Genomic DNA, 19,597 nt, shown 5'->3' with positions numbered 1-19,597 from the left:
TATCAAGTGTCTGAGGCTGGATTTGATGTCATGTTCTACTGACTCTAGGGCTTGTGTTTTATTTATTGCTGTAAGTTTTGTGCTTTTATGAAACTTAAGTTTCTCTCTTACAGTGTATCATTCTTTCTGGCAGTATAAAGAATCTGTTACAGTTACATTCCACAACCTCTCTCCTTAGAATAGAAGCTCCTGGTCTTTGCATGTGTAGGAGATGGTTGTTGGACTGAATTCAACTCATTGTTTTTGATCAGACTGAAATAGTAGAGCAATAAACGTCATGATGCAGCAAAAAGGTTTTGTTGTGGTTTTTCCATGATCGTATCACTACAAGGGCATAAGCAGGCTACTAAACTGGTATACATAAAAACTTGCCTTCCAAAAGCCTAGGTCTGTTCACATTGCCACTAGTGGCATCTGAATGGCTCAGGTGTGGCCTAATCCCCAACCCAAAGTCTACTGCTATCATCTTATGTTTGCCAATTGAAAGGTTTCCTCATCATCAGGAAGATTTGGGTTCAGGTTGTACCAGTGAGGTCATACATGTGCTGCATGATCATGAACTTCCCTTCTGTGTACTCTGGGCAGCACCCTGAGTTTTGTGCTTGGTAGAGAAGGTGCTTAACTTCTTGGCAGAGGGAGTTTGCTCACTACTCTATCACATATACTCTTACATGTTGTCTCTTTCTACATGAAAGGTGAAGAGATCTCATACAAATGCTCTTGGCCCAGCCGTAGGCCAAATATATTCTCCTCAGTTGGAGGTTTCCAGAGCCAACATCTCTGCAGCTTAGAAAGTTCTAAATTTTGAGCTGCTATTTATTATTTGTTGACAGCAAAGGTGTTCTAATATGCCAAGAATCCCCACCATGCTTCTAATAGTAGACCTGGCTAAGTATGAAGTTGCCTTTCGTTTGCTATGCCTCAGCCTTAGCATGGGGTGATGCTAAGGACACATGGAGACTGGATGCTTGGTATCTCAGTTTCTGTTTATTCTCCAATCAAAGTGACAGACTAGTGGCCTCTAAGGCTCTCTACCTTGGCTTATACCCTGGAATATCTGGAGTGATTTCTTCCTTCCCCATCTTTACTTGTTGCTTTCAGCCCATCATGAGTCCCACCTTGCAGAAAACCAAGATCCCTCAGTTTCCTAGAGATAGCAAAGTCAGGGCTCAAATGTCCAAGTCTCCTTATTTCAGGTAAATCTAGCACACTTTGCCTTGACAACCGGTTGCCTCCTTAGCATCTCTACCAGAGTAAGCAATGATGAGCTCATATGGGACCCCATTGCTAAACACTGAGATGCGATGTTCTCCCTGCTATTAGTAATCAGTGTGGCCAAGAGTTAAGAAATCAGTCCCTCCTGCTCCAGGAAACATTTGATCTTTTTTTTTTCCTCTCCCTTCCCATCATCCCCATGGAAACAAAGTGAGGCTTCATCCTCTTACTTACCGTCATGAGGCAGCCTCAGAGTGTTCTGCTAACATCTGGCCTGTCCATCACAGACTCATCCCCCGCTGTGGTTTTGGCCCGGCTCCAGGTATCTGCAGTTGTGAAGAGGGGAGTGGGGGGGGAGGGTCAGATTGTCCAAATCGAAAGAACAGGAATTCAATGCCAGTTTAAAGTAGCAGCAGCCTGTTCAAAGCACGTTACTTTGTGCAGAGAAACGTGAACTCAAGGCCACAAAATTAGAGGCCAGGTCCCTGCTCCTCCTTCCCTTGAGGAGATCCAGAAATAAAAAGCTGCAGGGGTCCCTTTGAGGGCCATCTCATTCTGCCCGGGCCTGGGCCGGTGCAAGGGGCGTGGTGATAGCCCTGGCAAAAAGCAACTGAGAACATGAACCCCCTGGCAAACAGCAAAGCGAGGCTAAGAGCTTCCAAAAAGATGCCAAAAGCCCAAGTGAGCCACTGCCCTGCCATATCTATTAAGCCAGGAGGCCGTGGAAAGGAAGATTTAGCCCTTGAAGTCATGGGGGGGCCCCAGGTAGAAAAAGAGGCCAAGGCCCGTCCTGGGCCTGCCGTCCACACGGTACAGGCTACAGCTAAGGAGAGCCGGGGGGCCGGGGCCTGAGCCAAGCCCGAGTCCTCCCCCGAGCCCCGAGCCCCGCCCCTGGGCCGGGCCCGGAAGCCCACGAGCTCCGGGGCCGCTGCGGCCCCGCCCCGCGCCCCTCCCCCCTCGCCCCAGGCGTGCCGGGGGAGCTTCCGACGCCCCCCTCCTTTCGCTGTGGCACCCCGCCCCGCTCCGGCACCTCTCGGTCTCACCTGGGCCGGGCCCCCGCCGCCCCGGAAGCCGCAGTGTGGCGGGAGCGCCCCAGCCGCCGCCCCGGCCTGCTCGCGGCCTGCGCGCCGACCCCAGCCCGCCCCCCACGCTTTCAGCCAAGCCCAGTGGAAACGGCGCCTGCGTTCTGTGGAGGGCACAAACAAAGAGGCGGGGCGAGCCGGGATCGGAATCGGATTTCTGGGCCGAGAGCGTCGCCTCCTGGTAGCCGGGCCAACCGCCGCTCGAGAATAGGTCCTGCCCTCAGCTGTCCGGCCTCCTGCGGCTTTCTTCTCATCTGCCACGGTTGGCATGCTTCGGGCAGTCGCTGCAGCCATGCTTGGCCTGCGAGCTCCTCATCTTCTGGCCTCCTGCCTCCCTTCAAGCCCCAGCTCAGGTCCCCCCGTTGGCTAGAGGCATTTTATTTTGAGCACTTTCAGATTTTCAGTGATTTGTGATCACTTTCCCATACCCCGAGAGCCTGGCCCTTCTTGGCGTAAGCCTTGCCTTACGAAAAAGAAACAGGAAAAACCAACATTCTATACTCTATAGCTCCCCACATGTCTGACAAAAGATCAAGCAAGTCTCTCCTGCTATTCTCATGGACAAGATGGAGAGACAAGATAGAACACAGAAATCAAGTGACCAGACACAAGAAAGATTTGATATGAATTTGGAAGTAAGTATCTAAAGGAGAATCCCCAAATTGGCACTTAGTCCTCTGTTGCTTGACATCTTTTCAAACATAAATCTGGAAGCAGCTAGGTGTCACAGTAGATAGAGCACTGGCCCTGGAGTCAGGAGGACCTCAGTTCAGATTGGGCCTCAGACACTTACTAATTGCCTAGCTGTGTGGCCTTGGGCAAGTCAATTAACCCTGTTTGCCTTGCAAAAAAAACCAACAAACAAACAAATATAAATATGCATTTGCCATAATGTAGATTGCCTAAATTTCCCCCTTTATTCTGCCCCCCAAGATAGCTATCCTTTATAACACAATTTTTGTAAAGAAAAGAAGTATGATGAAGAGCAAATTCAGCAGAACCAATCAATACATCCAAAGCTCTGACATTCTACACGATGGTCTTCACCTGTGCGCCACAACTCTAGCAAAAAGTGGAAGGGAGGTGGCTTTGCTCAGGATTGCTTTGCTATTTCACAACACTCATTTGTGTGGGGGGAATTGATAGTTCCTTTGATTGACCTTGTTGCAATCATCTAATCTAGTATTTAACTGGTCCTGTTTCTTCCCTTTGAATCAGGTCAGGTGTTTCCATACATTTAACACTTTCTTTTATCAGTGATTTGAAGGATCTGTTTGTTTCCCCATCAAACTGGGATCACAGTTCAGCTCATAGAGAACTGCTATGGAAAATTGAACAAGCTTGAGAGCTAAAAGTTGGTGGGCAAAAACCCTGGTGCCAAAACAAAAAAAAATAAATTTGTATAGGCTAAAAGCAACAGAATCGAAATCAACTTCTCAAGTCCAAGAATAACATCAGGATATGCAAAGGCAGAATCCAGAATTCTGAAAAGATCCACAGCGATTAAAGAAATAGCCACTAGGTGTCAGTGTTACCTCAAAAATGCCGGGTCAGCCTTGTTTGTGGTGGCAATGAATTGGAAATCAAGTGAATGTTCTTCAGTTGGGGAATGGCTTAGCAAACTGTGGTCTATGTGTGTCATGGAACGCTATTGTTCTATTAGAAACCAGGAGGGACGGGATTTCAGGGAAAACTGGAAGGATTTGCATGAACTGATACTGAGTGAGATGAGCAAAACAGAAAAACACCCGTACACCCTAACAGCAACATGGGGGCAATGATCTACTTTAATGGACTCACTCATTCCATCAGTGCAACAATCAAGGACAATTTGGGGCTGTCTACAAAGAACATGATCTATATCCAGAGAAACAACTGTGGAGTTTGAACAAAGACCAAGGACTATTACCTTTAATTTAAGAAAAAAAAAAAAAACATTTATCTTATGTAATTTTGCTATTTCTTATACTTTATTTTTCTTCCTTAAGGATCTTATTTCCAGTGGCTAGGTGGCACAGTATATACAGCACCAGCCTTGGAGTCAGGAGGACCTGAGTTCAAATTCAGCCTCAGACAGTTAATAATGACCTAGATGTGTAGCCTTGGGCAAGCCACTTAACCCCATTGCCTAGGAAAAATCTAAAACCAAAAGTTATCTTAAAAGGATATTTCTCTCTCATCACATTCAACTTAGATCAATATATACCATGGAAACATTGTAAAGACTAACAGACTACCTTCTGTATGTAGGGGGGTGGAGGGAGGGAAGCAACATTAAGAGGAAAAATTGTAAAATTCAAAATAAATAAAATCTTTCTAAAAAATAAAAAGGTTAAAAAAAATGGAAGGTCACACAGGCTAAAACTGTAAACAGTATTGTTATAGTTTGGGTAGTTCCCCACTGCCATGGCCAGGAACTATGACTTATCTAGAGCCTTAGTTCCCAGACTGCAGGAAGTGTGAATCTGTCCAAAGTAGAGGAAATACTGTCACTCTTCAAGGGGTGAAGTCCAGCCTATATGAGGCCCCAAAGTACTTCAGAGGAGAAAAACACATGATTGGTTTGGGAGGTGCCCTTTCATTCTAGAAGTGGGAGATCACACAAGCAGAGCAGACATACAAGCCTCCATCTAGCATGGTTTCTCCCAGCTATCTGTCCCTATGTTGCCAGGCTTTCTTTGAACTCCACGTAGTTACAAGGCCTCAAATGTGGGACTTCAAGTCATTCTCATCCCATAAAATGGTTTACTGATTTCCTCTTGACAACTTGCTAAGAACAGCAGCTCTGAACTAATGAAAGTGACTGGAGATAGTAGGGAGAGAAGTCAGTGAGGTGTAACATACTTGCTTATGGGATTTTGCAATGGAAGGAACATTAGAAAACATCTAGTGAAGTACGATTTACAGAAAGGGAGGCTGAAGCCTAGAGAAGGGAAGGGAATTGGCCAGGGCTGCATGGGGAGTTAGTAGAAAAGAAGTCTTTGGGCCCAAAATGCAATGACAAATTCCTTGGCCTAGTATTGATTTCAAAGGCTCCAGTTACCAGGAGGTCAAGAGAACCAGGGATTCCTTTCCAGAGTTAGTACGTTTTGCTAGAGGATTTTGAGTTGGTGGCTTCCCTTCTCTCATATCCTGCTTGTTTACTTTTCCTGTTCTGTAAATCAGCAGACTCCTCTGGAATTAAGTGGTAGTGGCTGACAAGGGATGAGCTGGAGAACCTCCATTGATCTGCCTAAAGGGATTCAAGGAATGGTCTGAGGATGGCCTCTTTTCTTCTGAAGGGGTGGGGGAAGCTCCAGGAGGGTTCAGGATTTTTTTGCTGACTGGTTGTCTTTTTGTCTTGGAAGGGAGTGTTTAAAAAAGGGTTCAAAGTTTTGGGAGGATGATTTTCCAGTGCCTCTTGTTCCATACTTTGAGCTGTTAGAAGTCCACTTATCACTTTAATCAGCATGTGTGCCCATCTTGAAGGTGCATACAGTACCTTAGACTTGTTTTCTCTTTTGAGCTTAAGGAACTAGGTGGCTAAATGCTGAGAGACTAGCCTTTGGGATCAAATAGAGCTGAATTTGAATTGTTGTGGTAGCTGGCTGACCCTAAGCAGGACAATTAATTTGTCTTTCTTCAATTGCAACACTGGGCTAAAAAGGGCAGGATTGCTGGGGGGGGGGGGGGGGGGGCGCGAGGGAGAAAGAGGAAGAGAGAGAGGCAGGAGGAAGGAGCCCCCGGGCAGCTCGGGCCCTGGGCCGGTGGCCAAGCCTTTCTCTGCCCCAAGTCCCCAAGGCTCAGCAGTCTGTTGCTTGGTTGGGGCCCTCCCTTCGCTCAGTGCTGGGAAAAACAGTAAGAAGGAGCAGGCCAAAGGAAGGCCTGTGGCACACCCCACCCCCACCCCACCCTCGGCCAGGAGCGCGGCTGCCCAAGGGAAAGGCGGTCCTGCCAGGCCGGGGAGGCCCACATTCGCTGGTGCTCCCCAGGGCCGAGGAACGTTCTCTGGCCGGCTCTGCTGCGCGCCGTGCTGCGCTGAGCCAATAGGAGGCCGGTGATGGCCCAGAGGGCGGGCCCAGACGGAGTCTACCACCAACCGGCCTCCGAAGGGGCGGGTTCAAGGGTGACCAATAAGTGCCCGAGGCCCGGCTCGGCAGTCATTGGGAGGGCGCAGCTTCCCGCCCCAGCCAATGGGTGTGTGATGTTGGGCGCGCCGAACGACGGCGCTTTGGAAGCTATGGCGGCTGGAGGGGGCACTGATGCGGCGGTGACTGCGGCCCTGGGCGCGGAGGAGTAAGGGGCCTGAGGAGAAGGCGGGGCCGGGGGCTGAGGTGGGGGGAGGGCTCATTTCCTCTTTCAGGCTAGCCCCCTACATTGTCTGCCTCCCCCACCCCCCCCAGGGCTCTGGCCTCAGCCTCAGCCGCCCTTGCGGCCCCCGGCCTTCAGGAGGACGTTTCACCCTCTCTGCTGGCAGAATTCTGGAAGGTGAGCGCTCGGGGAACCTGCCCCCCCCATGCCACGAGCTGCCTCTTCCTCCCAGGTGCTAGTTCGAACCCCGAGGAATTTTCGAGGTGACCCGCCGCCCCTCCTCAGGTGGCGCTTCGATCTGAGGGGAAGGGTTTTGAAAGCTGTTCCTGAACCTTCCTCCCCCAGGACTCGATGAAAAAGGAGAAGTTGCTCTGGGGTCAGCTGCAGGTGGTCGATGCCCTCCAGGGATTCCTGGAGCACACGGACATGACTGTGAACACCGAAGAAGAAATCCGTGAGAATTCCAGAGCCCCTGGTGGGGAGCGGGAGGCTCTACAACTCCTTGGGGGGGGGGGGGAGCTCCAGAACCTCTGGAGGGGAGGGGAAAATGCCACAGAGGCAGCTTAAAAGGCTGCCTGGAAGAAAGAGCAGCCCAGAGAATTGAACTCAGTTTCCCTCTGCCCTGATCCAGGGGCTGAAGCTAGCACAGCCCAAAATCTCTGGAAAAACCTGAAGGCTGAGCATCAGAAGCAGGTAGAAGCCATTGAGAGTGCCCTACCACAGGCCCTGGAGCAATTAGAGGCCAGCCAGAGGAAGCAGGCTTTATTGCAGAGTGCTCTGAGGCAGGCTCAAGCCAAAAAGCAGGTTTTGGAAGACTGGAGGAATGTGTCCCGGGCCAGGCAGAAGCAAGAGCAGGTGAGAGCCCAGTAACAACAGCTTAAGAAGAGAGAAATTCAGGGCAGCAGGAAGATAGCAGTAGTTTTGCTTCTGTCCTCATAGGAAAAGCACAGGCAGCAGTTACTAGCTGAAGCCCAAACCCAGCGAGAGCTGCTGGAGAATGCCAAAAAGCAGTGGGAGCAGGCGCTAAGACATCAGTGTGAGGAGCAGGAGACTGTCCAGAGGTAGGAATCTGCATCTTGGTTCCCAAAGGGGGAGGTGTGAAAGAGGGAGGTGCCAACCATCCATCTCCATGGAGCTGGAGGTGGGCAGGGCAGGGCTGAGTATAGGCATCTATTCCCACAGGCTTCAGGCCTTCCAAAGACTTCTGGAGATACTGCATGGTTCTGGAAGGAATGGAGGAAATAGAGACCTCTCTGGAACTCCAGCAAACCCCTTGCAGTAACAGCTCCCCACCACTATCAAGGCAGATCTAATAAAAATGTCTGTTCTTTTTTTAATCTTTTCCAAGATTAGTGGGGGGGGTACCACTTTCTGCAGGAAGATTAGAGCTTACCTACCTTAGACCCCTCAGAACTAACAGTTCTGCTAGTAATCACCAAAGGATCCCAGTCTTCCCCTCAGGTCCCCTAGCTTCAACCACTCTTCCTCCCATAACCATGGCCATCAACCCCATCCCCACAGCCATATCCTAGGCTCCACTCAAAAGAACAGCCCACAGTTGACTTGGAGACAACAATCACTCCACACATTCTGGGACCTGACCTTCTTCCAGCTACTTGGTAGCACAGCCCTCCTCACTGGGAGCTACCAGGGTGGAGGTCGCCTTGAAGCTACGTTTGCGCTTTTGAACATTCTGCTCAGGATGGAAGATGATGATGTACACCTTGGGTGCATAAAGCATCCCCAGGGAAACCGAGGCACTGAGACTCATGGACACAGTCAGGGTTGTAGTCTGGATGTATATCTAATCCAAAGGAAAGCAGTGTTGGCCTGGCCCAAAGCAATCAACCTACCTCCTTTCCTGTTCTGTACCCCAGTGATACTCCCCAGCTGCCAGAGGACAAGAGATGAATCTCCTGGGTGGGGTTCAGTGAAAAGGAGGGATGGCATTTTAGGGGTTGGAAAGGATGGTCAGGTTGAAGACCCAGAGATAGGAAAGGGCCCATTATAGGCAGGGTAGAACAGAAGGAAAAGGATGAAGGAATAAAATCCACAAGTGAACATGGGATAAAATGAACAATTGGCAACATGTATGAATGGGTTAATGATACATGAGCAGATACCTGATCAAATTAATTGGCAACTATTCAAATGTCAAAGTGACTGCATTCAAATTTCTTCCCAAGAATACCAAAGGGGCTGCATCCTCACCTTCTCAGCTGACTGGGCTGTGCCAAAGAAAATGGGGACAAAAGCAAGCCACACAATGCAGGTAGTGTACATGGTGAAGCCAATGGGCTTGGCCTCATTGAAGGTCTCTGGAACCCCACGAGCCTTGATTGCATAGACAGTGCAGGTTACCATAAGCACCAGGCTGTAACCGAGGCAACCGATCAGAGAGAGATCTGACATATCACACTTGAGGACACCCCGAGCTTGTTCAGGGTCTGGTGTCCGCTGTTCTTCATAGTCGATGACACTGTGTGGTGGCTGGAAACCCAACCAGGTAACTACCCCTATGACCTAAAAAGGCAACTGTTTTACATGAGAGCCAATTCAGAGTTATCTGTCACATTTTCCAATTTAAAAATAATTCAATTAAAGATTGGTGGTCTACTTTGCAGGAAGAAATTCTTTACTCTCTAGTGCCTTAATCATTTTTAAAGTGAGACCCTTTCTGAGTTTTGTATTGCTCTACCCCAATCCCTATGGACCTTGGCCTTGCCACTAGTGAAGGGACTTGACCCTAGAAAACAAACCTGCACAGAAGTGAGGCTAAAGGTGATGATGAGCTGGGAAGTGGGGCTGATGAAGGGTGGTGGGGTGACAGATCTCTTGCCACGCTCAAAGATGCGGTAGATACGGTTGGTCTTGGTGAGCAGGGCAGAGTAGCTCAAGGCAGTGCCTAAGCCAAGAAGAAGACGTCGGGCAGCACAGATGCTAGGACCGGGTTCAGCCACCATGAGGAAGGTGATGGCATAGATAAGGAAGATTCCTGTAAGAAGGATATAACTTAACTCACGGCCTGAGGCCCGGACAATAGGGGTATTGTGGTGCCTTATAAAAGTGGCTAGCACAGAGGCAGTGGCTACAATGCCTGCCACAGCCAGCAGAAGGGGCAAGATTGCCCATGGAGAGGCCCAGTCAAGGCGGATGACAGGTGTGGGTCGGCAGCCAGTGTGATTCAGTGTGGGCCTGGCTCCTAGCGGGCAGGCCTCACATGTAAACTCATCCACCTGGTAGCGGTAACCATCACAAGGTTCACAGTGCCAACAGCAGGGGACTCCTTTCACCATCTTCTTTCGTTCCCCAGGCCCACATGGGAGGCTGCACAGAGAAGTCGGTGGCAGCAAGGGGCTGCCTGACCACTCTAATTCTTCTACCTGAGGATAGAGGTTACAGGAAATCATTTCAAACATACTTGCTTCACCTTTTGGGGGTCTTATGGACCCCTTCCTAGAACCATCTTTTTAAATAACTGAAGGAAATGCTAAATGAGAGTTTCAGGTGAGTAAAAATCAAGATGGCCTGTTTTTCCCATCCAGGTTCTTGGACACCTCTGAAGTCCTATCCATGGAGCCCAATTTGATCTCATTGTACCTTCTCAGATCCTTCCTCCTCAGTCCTCACTAGGTCTCCCACCTCTACCCACTCCTGCTGGTCATCCTCAAGGAAGATGTCACTATTGGTTTTGTTAATAAGTAAAGCCCCATATGTCTGAAGTCACCAAACCTACTCTTTGTCAGGACTGTCCCCCTGGAGCTGACTCGGAATCTGGCTTATTCCTAGAGACCATAAGGACTCCAAAATCATCTTGCTTGTGTCTCAGGCTTGTACCTGAGACAAATACTAAGGCATTAGAGGGGATGGCCCCTTGCCTCCCACTTTTCCACTTCCTCAACCACAAACCCCACTCACGTTGAGCTTCAAGGATTCAGTCCACTGGCCCACAGCATGGTAGCCTCCACTCCCATTTGTCACTTGATACTGGAAGATGTCATAGCGCCCAGGAGCATCCCCATTCTCATTGAACATCACAGGGGTCCCTGCACTACCTGGAAGGGGAGGGAGAAGTGTTACTCTAAGGCCCCATCTCCCTGCCCTGTTTTCCTGCTGCCTGATCATGAGAACCAAAGGAAAGGAACCATTTTTGACAAATCCACTCCATCCCTGACCATCTGAACTAGGAAAAAAGCTCAAGGTCTAGGTAGATTGTCATAGGGTTATTAAAAGAATTAAATGGACTGACACAGGGAAAGCCCTCTGCAAAGTTTTTGCACAAGTTCTTTATAAACACTACTGAGACAACTAGGTGGCCCACCCAAAAGAGCCCTGAAACTGGGATAATGTCTGATCTTGGACATTTAAGTAGTCATGTGACCCTGGGTAGGTGACTTCCCCTCTGCCTGAGTTTTCTCATCTGTAAAACAGGAATCGGAATCCTAGCACTCTTCCCCCCAGGGTTGCTGAAAGATCCAATGAGATAACTATGTGTATACTGTTTTGCAAACTAAAAAGTCATAAAAACGTGTAACCATAAGTCTCACTATTTTGATGGGGAGTTTTATGTGTGTACTTTAAATGCACTAAATAACTGGAAAAAGCCATACATCCCAGGCCTACCTGATGCCAGGGTTTCCATAACTCCAGCACACACACAGTTCAAGTAGGGCATAAACTTCTTGAAAGTCAGCTCTGCCAATCTAGAGGCCTATTATATTAAGGCTTCATGAGGGTAAGGCCCAGGCCTACTAGAAGTACCCCTTATTTTTCATAATAATGGGAAAAGATGAGTGTGAATTCTATAAGATCAGACCTTCAAGGGCAGATATTCCAACTCCCTCATTTTAGAAAAGGGGAAACTGAGACCCAGAGGAGAAAAGGACTTGCTCAAGTTCCTACAACCAAGGTCTCCTGAAGATCAGTCTCATACTCTTCACTGAAGGATCTAGGTTTTATGATCATCCTTTCTTGGTGCACTTTCCCAGGACTCTTGTCCATAGGGGTTGGTTGGCCTCAGCTTACCATTGAAGTGAACAGCTCGAATGTAGTGTAGGAGTGTTCGCCCATCTGTGGGGCTCATGGCAGGACAAAGGCCAATGTAGCCTGGACACAGAGCCTGATGCATGCTGTGAAGGGCATGGGCGATGGCATAGACAGCATCGATCACAAACTGCACCTTCCCCTCCTGCTTGTAGGCTGAATCCCGTCCAATCCTCTCTTCACCTACCCCAGGGGGAGACAAGGCTTTGGTGACATTATCCCTGGTCCAACCCAAAGCCCCTCTTGTCCTTTCCCCTTACCTGTGCACTTTCGGGTGGCAGCATCATCAGACTGGGCCCCAAAGCCTGTTGTCAGCTTGCAGTTAAAATTGTCCTCCCAGAACTCAGCAAACCAGATGTTCCGCCGATTGTTCTCCAAAGAGCGGGTGGTAAAGTACTGGTCAAACCCTGGTTTGGCAGAAGGGAAGATGGTGACTGATCATAGATAGCTACAGTCTCAGATCCAAGGTGAAGGAAAGAAGAGCTGGAAGAGGAAATGCCCTGGGTGGGTGGGAGGGGCTTTAGGGTCCAAGGCGCTTCTTGGGGTTTCTGGCCCATGCTTCTCTGGCTAGGGAACAGGGAGATAGGGAAATAAATGAAGGAGATGCAAAACCTCGTGGCTGGGGATACTCTGACTTAGACTAAGCTAGTATTGAAAATGGGTAAAATTAGGGAAGGGATCAAATCATACTATCTTGTTTTCTTCACAAGTTTACTTTTGGGTCACCTTTAGATACTAACTTGAAGTGGTTTGATCATTATTTAGATTACAATTTTCAAGGCTTATGTCTGAAGAAACTTCCAAGTGAAGACACTTCCTATGCCTTTTCCAGCTGTAACTTCAAAGCACCCTATTTTCCAATCCTACCCCCAAGTTCATATGAAACACTCCCTCTTTTTGAGAATCCTCCTTTATATTTGAGTGTGCAAAGAAGATACCATCAATAGAAGCCCGCTTAGGAAGAATAGTAATAGCACCCACTGCCACGTCCTCAACGTTCAGAATGGGTGACGTCTTGGCCCCCCAACTGTCTGAGCCAACCCACAGGAAGTGGTCTGTCAGGTTGGCCTGCTGGGCAGCTTCCAGGACCCGCCTAGGTAGATGGGAAATTGAGAGAAAATGAGGCTTGGAAGGAAGGGTAGAGTGAGGAAAGGCTGAGATCTCTGTATCTGTTACAGGTTATAGCTGTCAACTGGATCACTTTGCACTCTCCCTCCCTCCCTCCAGTACATACACCTCACCCCTAGTAGACAGAGCCACATTGCCGCAATAGGGTAAATAATAACTCTGGGTATCTATGGTCCTTGAGTTCTTGTGGACTAGTAGTAAGAGAGAAAATGCTTTCTCTGGAGAAGACTGCAATTCTCTTCAACATTGTCCTGCCTTTTGGTGTCCGGTCTCTCCATTATTCTTGAGCCAAGGGTCCCTCCCTATTGTAACAGTCCCATCTCCTTACTTGATGTCATCCTCGCTTGCAAAGATGATGATGCCCCGAGCATTGGGTGTCTCCATGAGCCTTTTGATGACCTTGTCAAATTCTCCAGGCCTGGGTTCTCGAGGGATTTTGATAGACTGAGCAATGCAGACGCCTCCTGGGGCCCACCCCAAACAAGAGATGTGACCTATTTCACTTCTCGCTCAGCCCCACCCCCATATGCTGCTTTCTGCTGCTCCAATTCCTGCATCCATTGGTTTCCCAAGCAGAAACAGACTCTGGGACCATAACTCAATTGTAGCTTGTACTGGGGAGAGAACCCTCAATCCCGTGAGTGAGGAAGGGTAGAGTTAAGTTCTCCCTAGCCTCACGAAGTACCCTGACAGAAAAGCCAAGCCAGCCACTAGCTCTCCATAATTCTGGAGCCCATAAGCTCTATCTGGCTGTAGAGGAGAGCACATGAAGATCAAATGACTAATCCTCTTAGGAACTAGAAAACTCTGCCTGGGGGAATCAGGCATTATTTTCTTGTCATTGTTCATTTTTTTTTGGCAATGGCAAAAGCCCTCTGTTGTGTATTATATGCTCTTCCTCAGTTTTATCCTCTTGAATGGGGGGCTAGATGGGGAAGGCCTTGCTCTTGGTGAGCTCTTCAGTGGCTCTCCAGTTCTAACTTTCATTTGCTAGCCCTTTCCCCCTTCCACTCCCCCCATCACCACCTCAAAGCCCTCCCCCTTGCTCCTCGGCTGTGCTTTGCTCACCAGCTTCTCGGGAGATTTGAACAAAGGCCTCAACCCCGCTCTCCCCATAGTTGCCCTCAGAAGCCAGAGTGGACACATAGTTCCAGCCTAGAGCCCGAACCACATCCACCATGGCTTGAGCTTGGTAGGAATCTGGTGGAACCACCCGAGAGAAGAAGTCATAGCGGGCGTTGTCGCTGAGCTCTGGGGCAGTGGATGCATAGCTGATCTGAGGGATCTAAGGAAAAGAGCTTGGGCTCCATCAAGGGGTTGGGAGCAATCCTACACACACACACACACACACACACACACACACACACACACACACAGAGACGAACAGACACTCACTCACTCTGGGAAACCTACCCATACCCACAGACACCTCCCCCCAATCCTCCCTCCTCTCCCATCCCTGATCACACACAGCAAAAAGTCGAAGCACATTGGCCACCATGATGGAAACAGAGCTGGCTGAGGCACCCACAACGGCTGCCACCCGCTGCTCGGGTTGGGTCCCGATGGGCTGGCCACCTCCTGGGCAGCGTGCTCCAGTGGCAGGCCGTAGTAGTGCCTGAACGAAGGTGAGCGCCTGCTCCAGGGCGTGTGTGTCCCGGGAACATGTGTCCAGCAGCCGGGCACCCAGGCGTACCCCAGGCAGCAGGCTTGGGTCAGCGTTGATCCGGTCCAAGGCATACAGCATGGCCTCCAGACGGTGTACACCCTGCTCTTTCTTCACTGGTCCACAGGCAGCTCCCGCTGCTCCACGAGCATGTACCGGGAACAGGCCACCGAGCATCACATCCCCCGGGAGCCTCACTGCTTCCCCACCGGTGCGCTGGGCCACGATGCAGGTCAAAGCTCTGAGCAGCAGCAGCAAGAGGTAGAGGACCCGGTGGTGGTGATGGCAGCCGGATCCTGAGGGCACAGTGAAATCCTGGAGATGTCAAGCCAGATCCTGAGCCTATAGTCACTGCCAGTCTGGCTCTCTGGGCTGCTCACTCTTCCTCTGGTCATCTGTCCTCCTCCTTTCCTGAAGCTCTTTGTGTGTGGAACTCATTTGACCAGCTCACTGACCTTGAGAATAATAGTTTGTACCTTCTTTGGGCCTCCCTTCACCCCTATGTATGAGAATCTCGTTCTGGGCTTGTTTTGGACATTGCCTGCCTCCCTCACTTTGATCTTTTCTTCCTCTCCATGACACACCCTGAAATCCTTACCTGCTTGAAAATTTCTGCTTCCTCTTATGGGAAGCCTTTTCTGGCTGCAGCTTTGGCATCTGGCTGGGTTCATTTTACTTCCTTCACCACTTCTAAATCCAACCAGTTATGTCTTTCAAGACTCCTTGCTGTCTTTCTTTTCCTGGACAGTTCTGCCAAACTATTTCAATCTCTGTGGATCCCTGTCCTGTGAGCTTCCAACAAGAGACTGAGCTGCCTGCCTGTCAGGAGGGGCCAGACATTCTCTGGCCAGCTGGATGGGAAGGGGGTAGAGGAGGTTGTTTCCCAGTCCCAGGCCTGAGTGCCAGATGTTGAGGAATAGAAGGCAATGGATTTAGGGTTAAACCCACCAAATCCCCCTGAGATAAACCCAGAAACATACTGCTCATCTTGCAGGCAGGGAGACTAAGGACTAAAGTAGGACCATTCTAGTCCCCCACTGTCAAACAAGCTCCTCCTCCAATCTTTGGGGACTGGATCCCTTTTTTTTTTTTTTAAATATGTCCAAGTTCCCGTGGAGAGGGTCTTAAAGATATTTTGGACTCTTAATTTTGCCCTGCCTTCATGTGAGTCCCTTCTTGTACCTCTAGTTTCGGGCTTTAACAGATGAGACAGTGAGCTAGAGGCTCTTTGAGCTTTCTTTGTTTAAGGACTTATTTTCTAATTAAAAATTCCATCTTTCAATTCCAAGGACTAGTGATGGGACTCCAGGCAAGTCCCCATCTTTCCCTGAAGGTCAGTTTCTTTAGCTGTGAAATAAAGAGGTTAGATTGGGCATATTGGTCATTGGATATTTACCCAACATGTGGGATATTATTCTAAGAATCAATCATCTTACCAGTATGCCAAGAAATGTCCTCAAGGAACTTTCATTCTAAAGGGACGGTCTTCAAGTTCCCTTGGTTTAGGTGCCTAGTGGATCTGGAGATACCACTCTTCCAGCATTTGTTACTAAATGTCTTAAAACAGGGAAGGGATGGGACAGCTAGGTGGTACAGTGGATAGAGCACCAGCCATAGAGTCAGGAGTACCTGAGTTCAAATCTGACCTCAGACACTTAATAATTACCTAGCAAGCCACTTAACCCCATTGCCTTGCAAAAAAATCTATAAAAAAAAAGAAAAAGAAAAGCAAAAACAACAGGGAAGGGAAAGCCAAAGCCTAAGAAGAGAAGGTTCTTCAAAAACTTTTGGGTCATCACAAGACCTAAACCTGTGTGTAATTGCAGATTTGTCCTCCAGCTGATTTCAGAGCCTCTGGTTCTCTGATATAGTGAGGCTAGAGAAAATGATGTTTAAGAGCTTTCAATGACATGATTATGTTTGCTCTTTAGGGATTATCTTCCCAGGGAGAGGTAAAGCTGGGGGAGGATAGAGGCCTAGGGATTACCAGAGGGCCTGTGATCTAATAACCATTATCCTAGATTAAAGGGTGGTGGGAGGATTAGGGAGGAGGAGCTGAGGCTGGGTTCATTTTACTTCCTTCACCACTTGCAAATCTAACCAGTCGTCTTTTCCTTCTTGTCTTCATCCTCTTTGAGTCCTCAGGAGGAGGATGACAACTGGCTCATGTTCTAAGTGTCCAGAGGATTTGTGGAAGTTTCTTTTTTGTGGTTTGATTTTTGTACTAAGTCATATCGACTCTTTGGAGTTTATATCGCCTGGATTGATCTGTCCCCCTGCCCCTGCCTCCAAGAGAGCCTATCTCTTTTTTTTTGGGGGGGGGGAAGGGGGTTGTAAAGCTAGGTAATTATTAAGACTCCTGGGCTAGTGCTCTATGAACTTCGCCACCTAGCTACCCCAGCCCATCTCTTATAAAACAAACGTTTTGTAAAGAGAAAAAAAGCACAGCCAGGTTTATTAGTAAATACATTAAGACAAAACAAAAACATGATCAACCGGAATGGTGACATTATCTGCAACGTTCCGGATCTGGTCATCCCCCACCTGTGCAAAGGAGTGAGCGGCCTGGCCTCCGCTGCTCCCCAGGCCTTTGGGACCCACCGTTGAATACACATGACGTCGGGAGTCCGTGCTCCAGCCTCGTAGACTCTGTGATACTGCAACGTCCATCTGGTGCTGTTGTGGCCGCTGTGCACCTCGTGGCCCCTTTCTCACCGTGTCCTCACGGCCTTCTAGTCTACTCTACGGGCAGCCGCGGAGGCTTTCTTTTCGGGGACTTCCGTGGGGTGTCAGGCCAAGCATGGGCATCTCATGCCTCGGTGATCTCGGCTGCCCCATCGCCGACTGGCCCCCAGAACGGTTACTTCCTTCGGGTCTCCGCCAGGGGCGCTTCACGCCAAAGCCACGCGCCCGCCCAGCTCCGGAGGGTCTGGGCTTGGCCGGAGACTGGCGAAGAGCCTGCCCGGGGTGTGTGTGTGTGGGGGGGGGGGAACGACACAGGGAAGCGATGAGGGCGGAGCGGTGAGAGGCCGAGGGCAGAGGGCGGGGAGCTTGCAGAGCGTCAGCTGGCTGCGTGCCTGCGTGCAGCGCCCTGCTGCGTGACGAAGTGCTCGCGCGCGAGCTTCCACTACCGGCCGGAAGGGCGTTGGGCGATCTGGGCGGCCCCCGGGGTCGGCGCCTGCGTCCTCACGGTTCCCGTGACCGTTCGGCCCTGCTGTTCCGCCTCGGCGGGCGGGGCCGTGGCTCGCTCGCGCGCTGTCCGGAATGGCGCAGAACGCGGGCTCCGAGCGCTTTGATTCCAGTTCCCCTCCGGCCTTCCAGTCGGCGTCGACGTCGGAGGCATCTTCAGAGGTGGCAGCGGCATTCGGGGCGGGCCGGAAGCGAGTGGTGCCCGGCATCATCTACCTGGGCCACATTCCCCCGTGCTTCCGGCCCTTGCATGTGCGCAACCTGCTCAGCGTCCACGGCGAAATCGGCCGGGTCTTCTTCCAGCCCGAGGGTGAGTCTCAGCGCGCGCACCCCCCAACCAGGGAGGACCACTGGCGCGCAGGCGCGGCGCATCTGGGCGTTGGGGTGGCGAGGAGGCGCAGTCTGCCCCCCCCCCCCCCCCCCCCCCCCGCCAGGACCCACGCCTGCGAGTAGGGCCGATCCTGCTTCTCGAACACCAAAGAGAGCTGAGCTCCCCGCCGCCCCAGACTGGGCTTTGACCCTGACTCTTCCTATCCAGATCGATTGGCCCGACGAAAGAAGAAAATCTCCGGGGGTGGTCGCCACCGCCTGGGGCAGGACTATAGCGAGGGCTGGGTGGAGTTCCGGGACAAGCGCGTGGCCAAGCTGGTGGTGAGCAGCCTGCATAACACGCCCATGGGCACACAGCGCCGAAGCCCCTTCCGCTATGACCTATGGAATCTGAAGGTGAGGGTGGCCGGATGGTGGGCGGGCCAGACAGGACCAGGCTGGCCAGCGGGACTGACCTACTGCCAACCTTCCTTCCTTCCCAGTATTTGCACCGATTCAAATGGAGCCACCTGAGCGAGCGACTGGCTTATGAGCGGCAGGTCCAGCAGCAACGCTTTCGGGCAGAGATCTCTCAAGCCAAGCGGGAAACAGATTTTTATCTGCAGAGCGTGGAGAAGAGTAAACATTTCCTGAAGAAGGCAGAAGCTGCCTTGACTGCTTCTGGGGAAGGATCATTAGTCCAAGAGAACAGCTGGGGCTTCATCCAGCGCCCAACAGAGCTGGAGATCAGAAAGCACAAAGAGATTCAGGCCAGTCAGGGCAAGGAACAAGCACAAGCCCAGATACGCCAGTTTACCAAGAAGGCCCAGCCAAATGAGCCTTTGCTGGCCAAAATTTTCAGTTCTGGGGCCTGAGTTTCTGTGAAACTGACTGTTGACCTCAGCAGGGCCCCAGCACAGTGCCAAGAAGCTGGGCCAGGGAATGGCATGTTCCAGTTCAGTTGGGTTTGGGATTCATTGCCTACCCTGTGGCAGCTTCCCAGGAACCAGGTTTGTCTTGACCAACTTCAGGATACAGTTTTAACTTTCAAGCAACAATAAAGTGTTACAAGAGTAACTGGTTTATTTTCTTTTTTAAGTCCCGTTTTAAAAAATGTATTATCAAAAAATGTGTCTAGAGATCTGTGGGCCTTTGGGCAAGACCTACCCAACTGTGGCCAGCATCAGCTTCATCTCCCTGCCCCATTTCTGACTGGATGTAAGGAGATCTGGGGGAAAAGGGCCGAGTTAGACATTTTCTAAAGAGAGCCAAGCTGGATCCAGGTGGCAAATGAGCAGCTGGAATGCTCCAGTGGCCAGTTAGACTAAAGCTCACCTCTTGGCAGGGAACACTAGGAGGGAAACATTACAGAGGAGGCAGTGGGATCAGAAAAGCAGGTAGATAAGACTTAGCCTGAAGAACTTGATTCTCCCCTATCTAGCAGCTAAGGGAACAACCTCTACTTTGACCTTTAAGGATGGCACACTGAGCTTCTCCACAGTATGCCTTCACATCTTGCTTTTTTTTTATTAAAGATTTTATTTATTTTCAGTATTACAATTTTCCCCCTAAACTTACTCCCCCCCCCCCACAGAAGGCAATCTTTCAGTCTTTCCATTGTTTCCATGGCATACATTGATGCAAATTGAGTGTGATTAGAGAGAAATCATATCCT

General features: G+C 50.2%; 4 protein-coding genes across 6 annotated transcripts in view; 2 read left to right on the top strand and 2 right to left on the bottom strand.

The window, feature by feature from the left end:
• The window catches only part of WDR13 (WD repeat domain 13), a 32,690-nt gene extending 30,355 nt beyond the window's left edge, over positions 1-2,335 (bottom strand). Inside the window, exons 1-2 of one of the 2 annotated variants that reach the window (XM_074205688.1) lie at positions 2,259-2,335; positions 1,450-1,541 (exon numbers count right to left, since the gene is read on the bottom strand). The gene's annotated coding sequence lies outside the window, so the exon portion shown is untranslated. Of the gene's footprint in view, positions 1-1,449; positions 2,043-2,258 lie in introns of those variants that run through there. The other variant, XM_074205687.1, reaches the window with a different exon arrangement.
• Positions 2,336-6,475: 4,140 nt separating this feature from the next.
• Positions 6,476-11,137, top strand: LOC141502658 (outer kinetochore KNL1 complex subunit ZWINT-like). 2 transcript variants are annotated; one of them, XM_074207488.1, is made up of 6 exons: positions 6,476-6,572; positions 6,680-6,764; positions 6,933-7,062; positions 7,219-7,442; positions 7,527-7,648; positions 7,770-11,137. In XM_074207488.1, exons 1-6 carry the CDS (start codon positions 6,481-6,483, stop codon positions 7,867-7,869), a joined length of 753 nt encoding a protein of 250 aa, XP_074063589.1. In that variant the 5' UTR covers positions 6,476-6,480; the 3' UTR covers positions 7,870-11,137. The 2 variants fall into 2 exon arrangements, with proteins under 2 accessions (XP_074063589.1, XP_074063590.1); XM_074207489.1 differs by having other exon boundaries at positions 6,477-6,572; positions 6,933-7,041; positions 7,770-11,134.
• Positions 6,755-17,262, bottom strand: GRM6 (glutamate metabotropic receptor 6). Its single transcript, XM_074201870.1, has 12 exons — positions 17,175-17,262; positions 17,026-17,130; positions 14,230-14,720; positions 13,827-14,043; positions 13,087-13,222; positions 12,569-12,723; positions 11,891-12,037; positions 11,613-11,813; positions 10,506-10,642; positions 9,347-9,970; positions 8,799-9,110; positions 6,755-8,391 (listed from the first exon to the last, which is right to left on the bottom strand). The coding sequence occupies exons 1-12, from the start codon at positions 17,260-17,262 to the stop codon at positions 8,200-8,202; spliced, it is 2,805 nt and encodes a 934-aa protein (XP_074057971.1). The 3' UTR covers positions 6,755-8,199.
• Positions 17,263-17,640: 378 nt separating this feature from the next.
• On the top strand, positions 17,641-18,999 carry LOC141502657 (activator of basal transcription 1-like). Its single transcript, XM_074207486.1, has 3 exons — positions 17,641-17,923; positions 18,152-18,339; positions 18,426-18,999. Exons 1-3 carry the CDS (start codon positions 17,689-17,691, stop codon positions 18,795-18,797), a joined length of 795 nt encoding a protein of 264 aa, XP_074063587.1. The 5' UTR covers positions 17,641-17,688; the 3' UTR covers positions 18,798-18,999.
• Positions 19,000-19,597: the final 598 nt, after the last annotated feature.

This window comes from Macrotis lagotis, chromosome X (assembly GCF_037893015.1).
Source record: "Macrotis lagotis isolate mMagLag1 chromosome X, bilby.v1.9.chrom.fasta, whole genome shotgun sequence".
NCBI classification, from domain to species: Eukaryota; Metazoa; Chordata; class Mammalia; order Peramelemorphia; family Peramelidae; genus Macrotis; species Macrotis lagotis.
The sequence above is the reverse complement of the archived record's forward strand: the minus strand, read 5'-3'. Positions and strand labels throughout refer to the sequence as shown.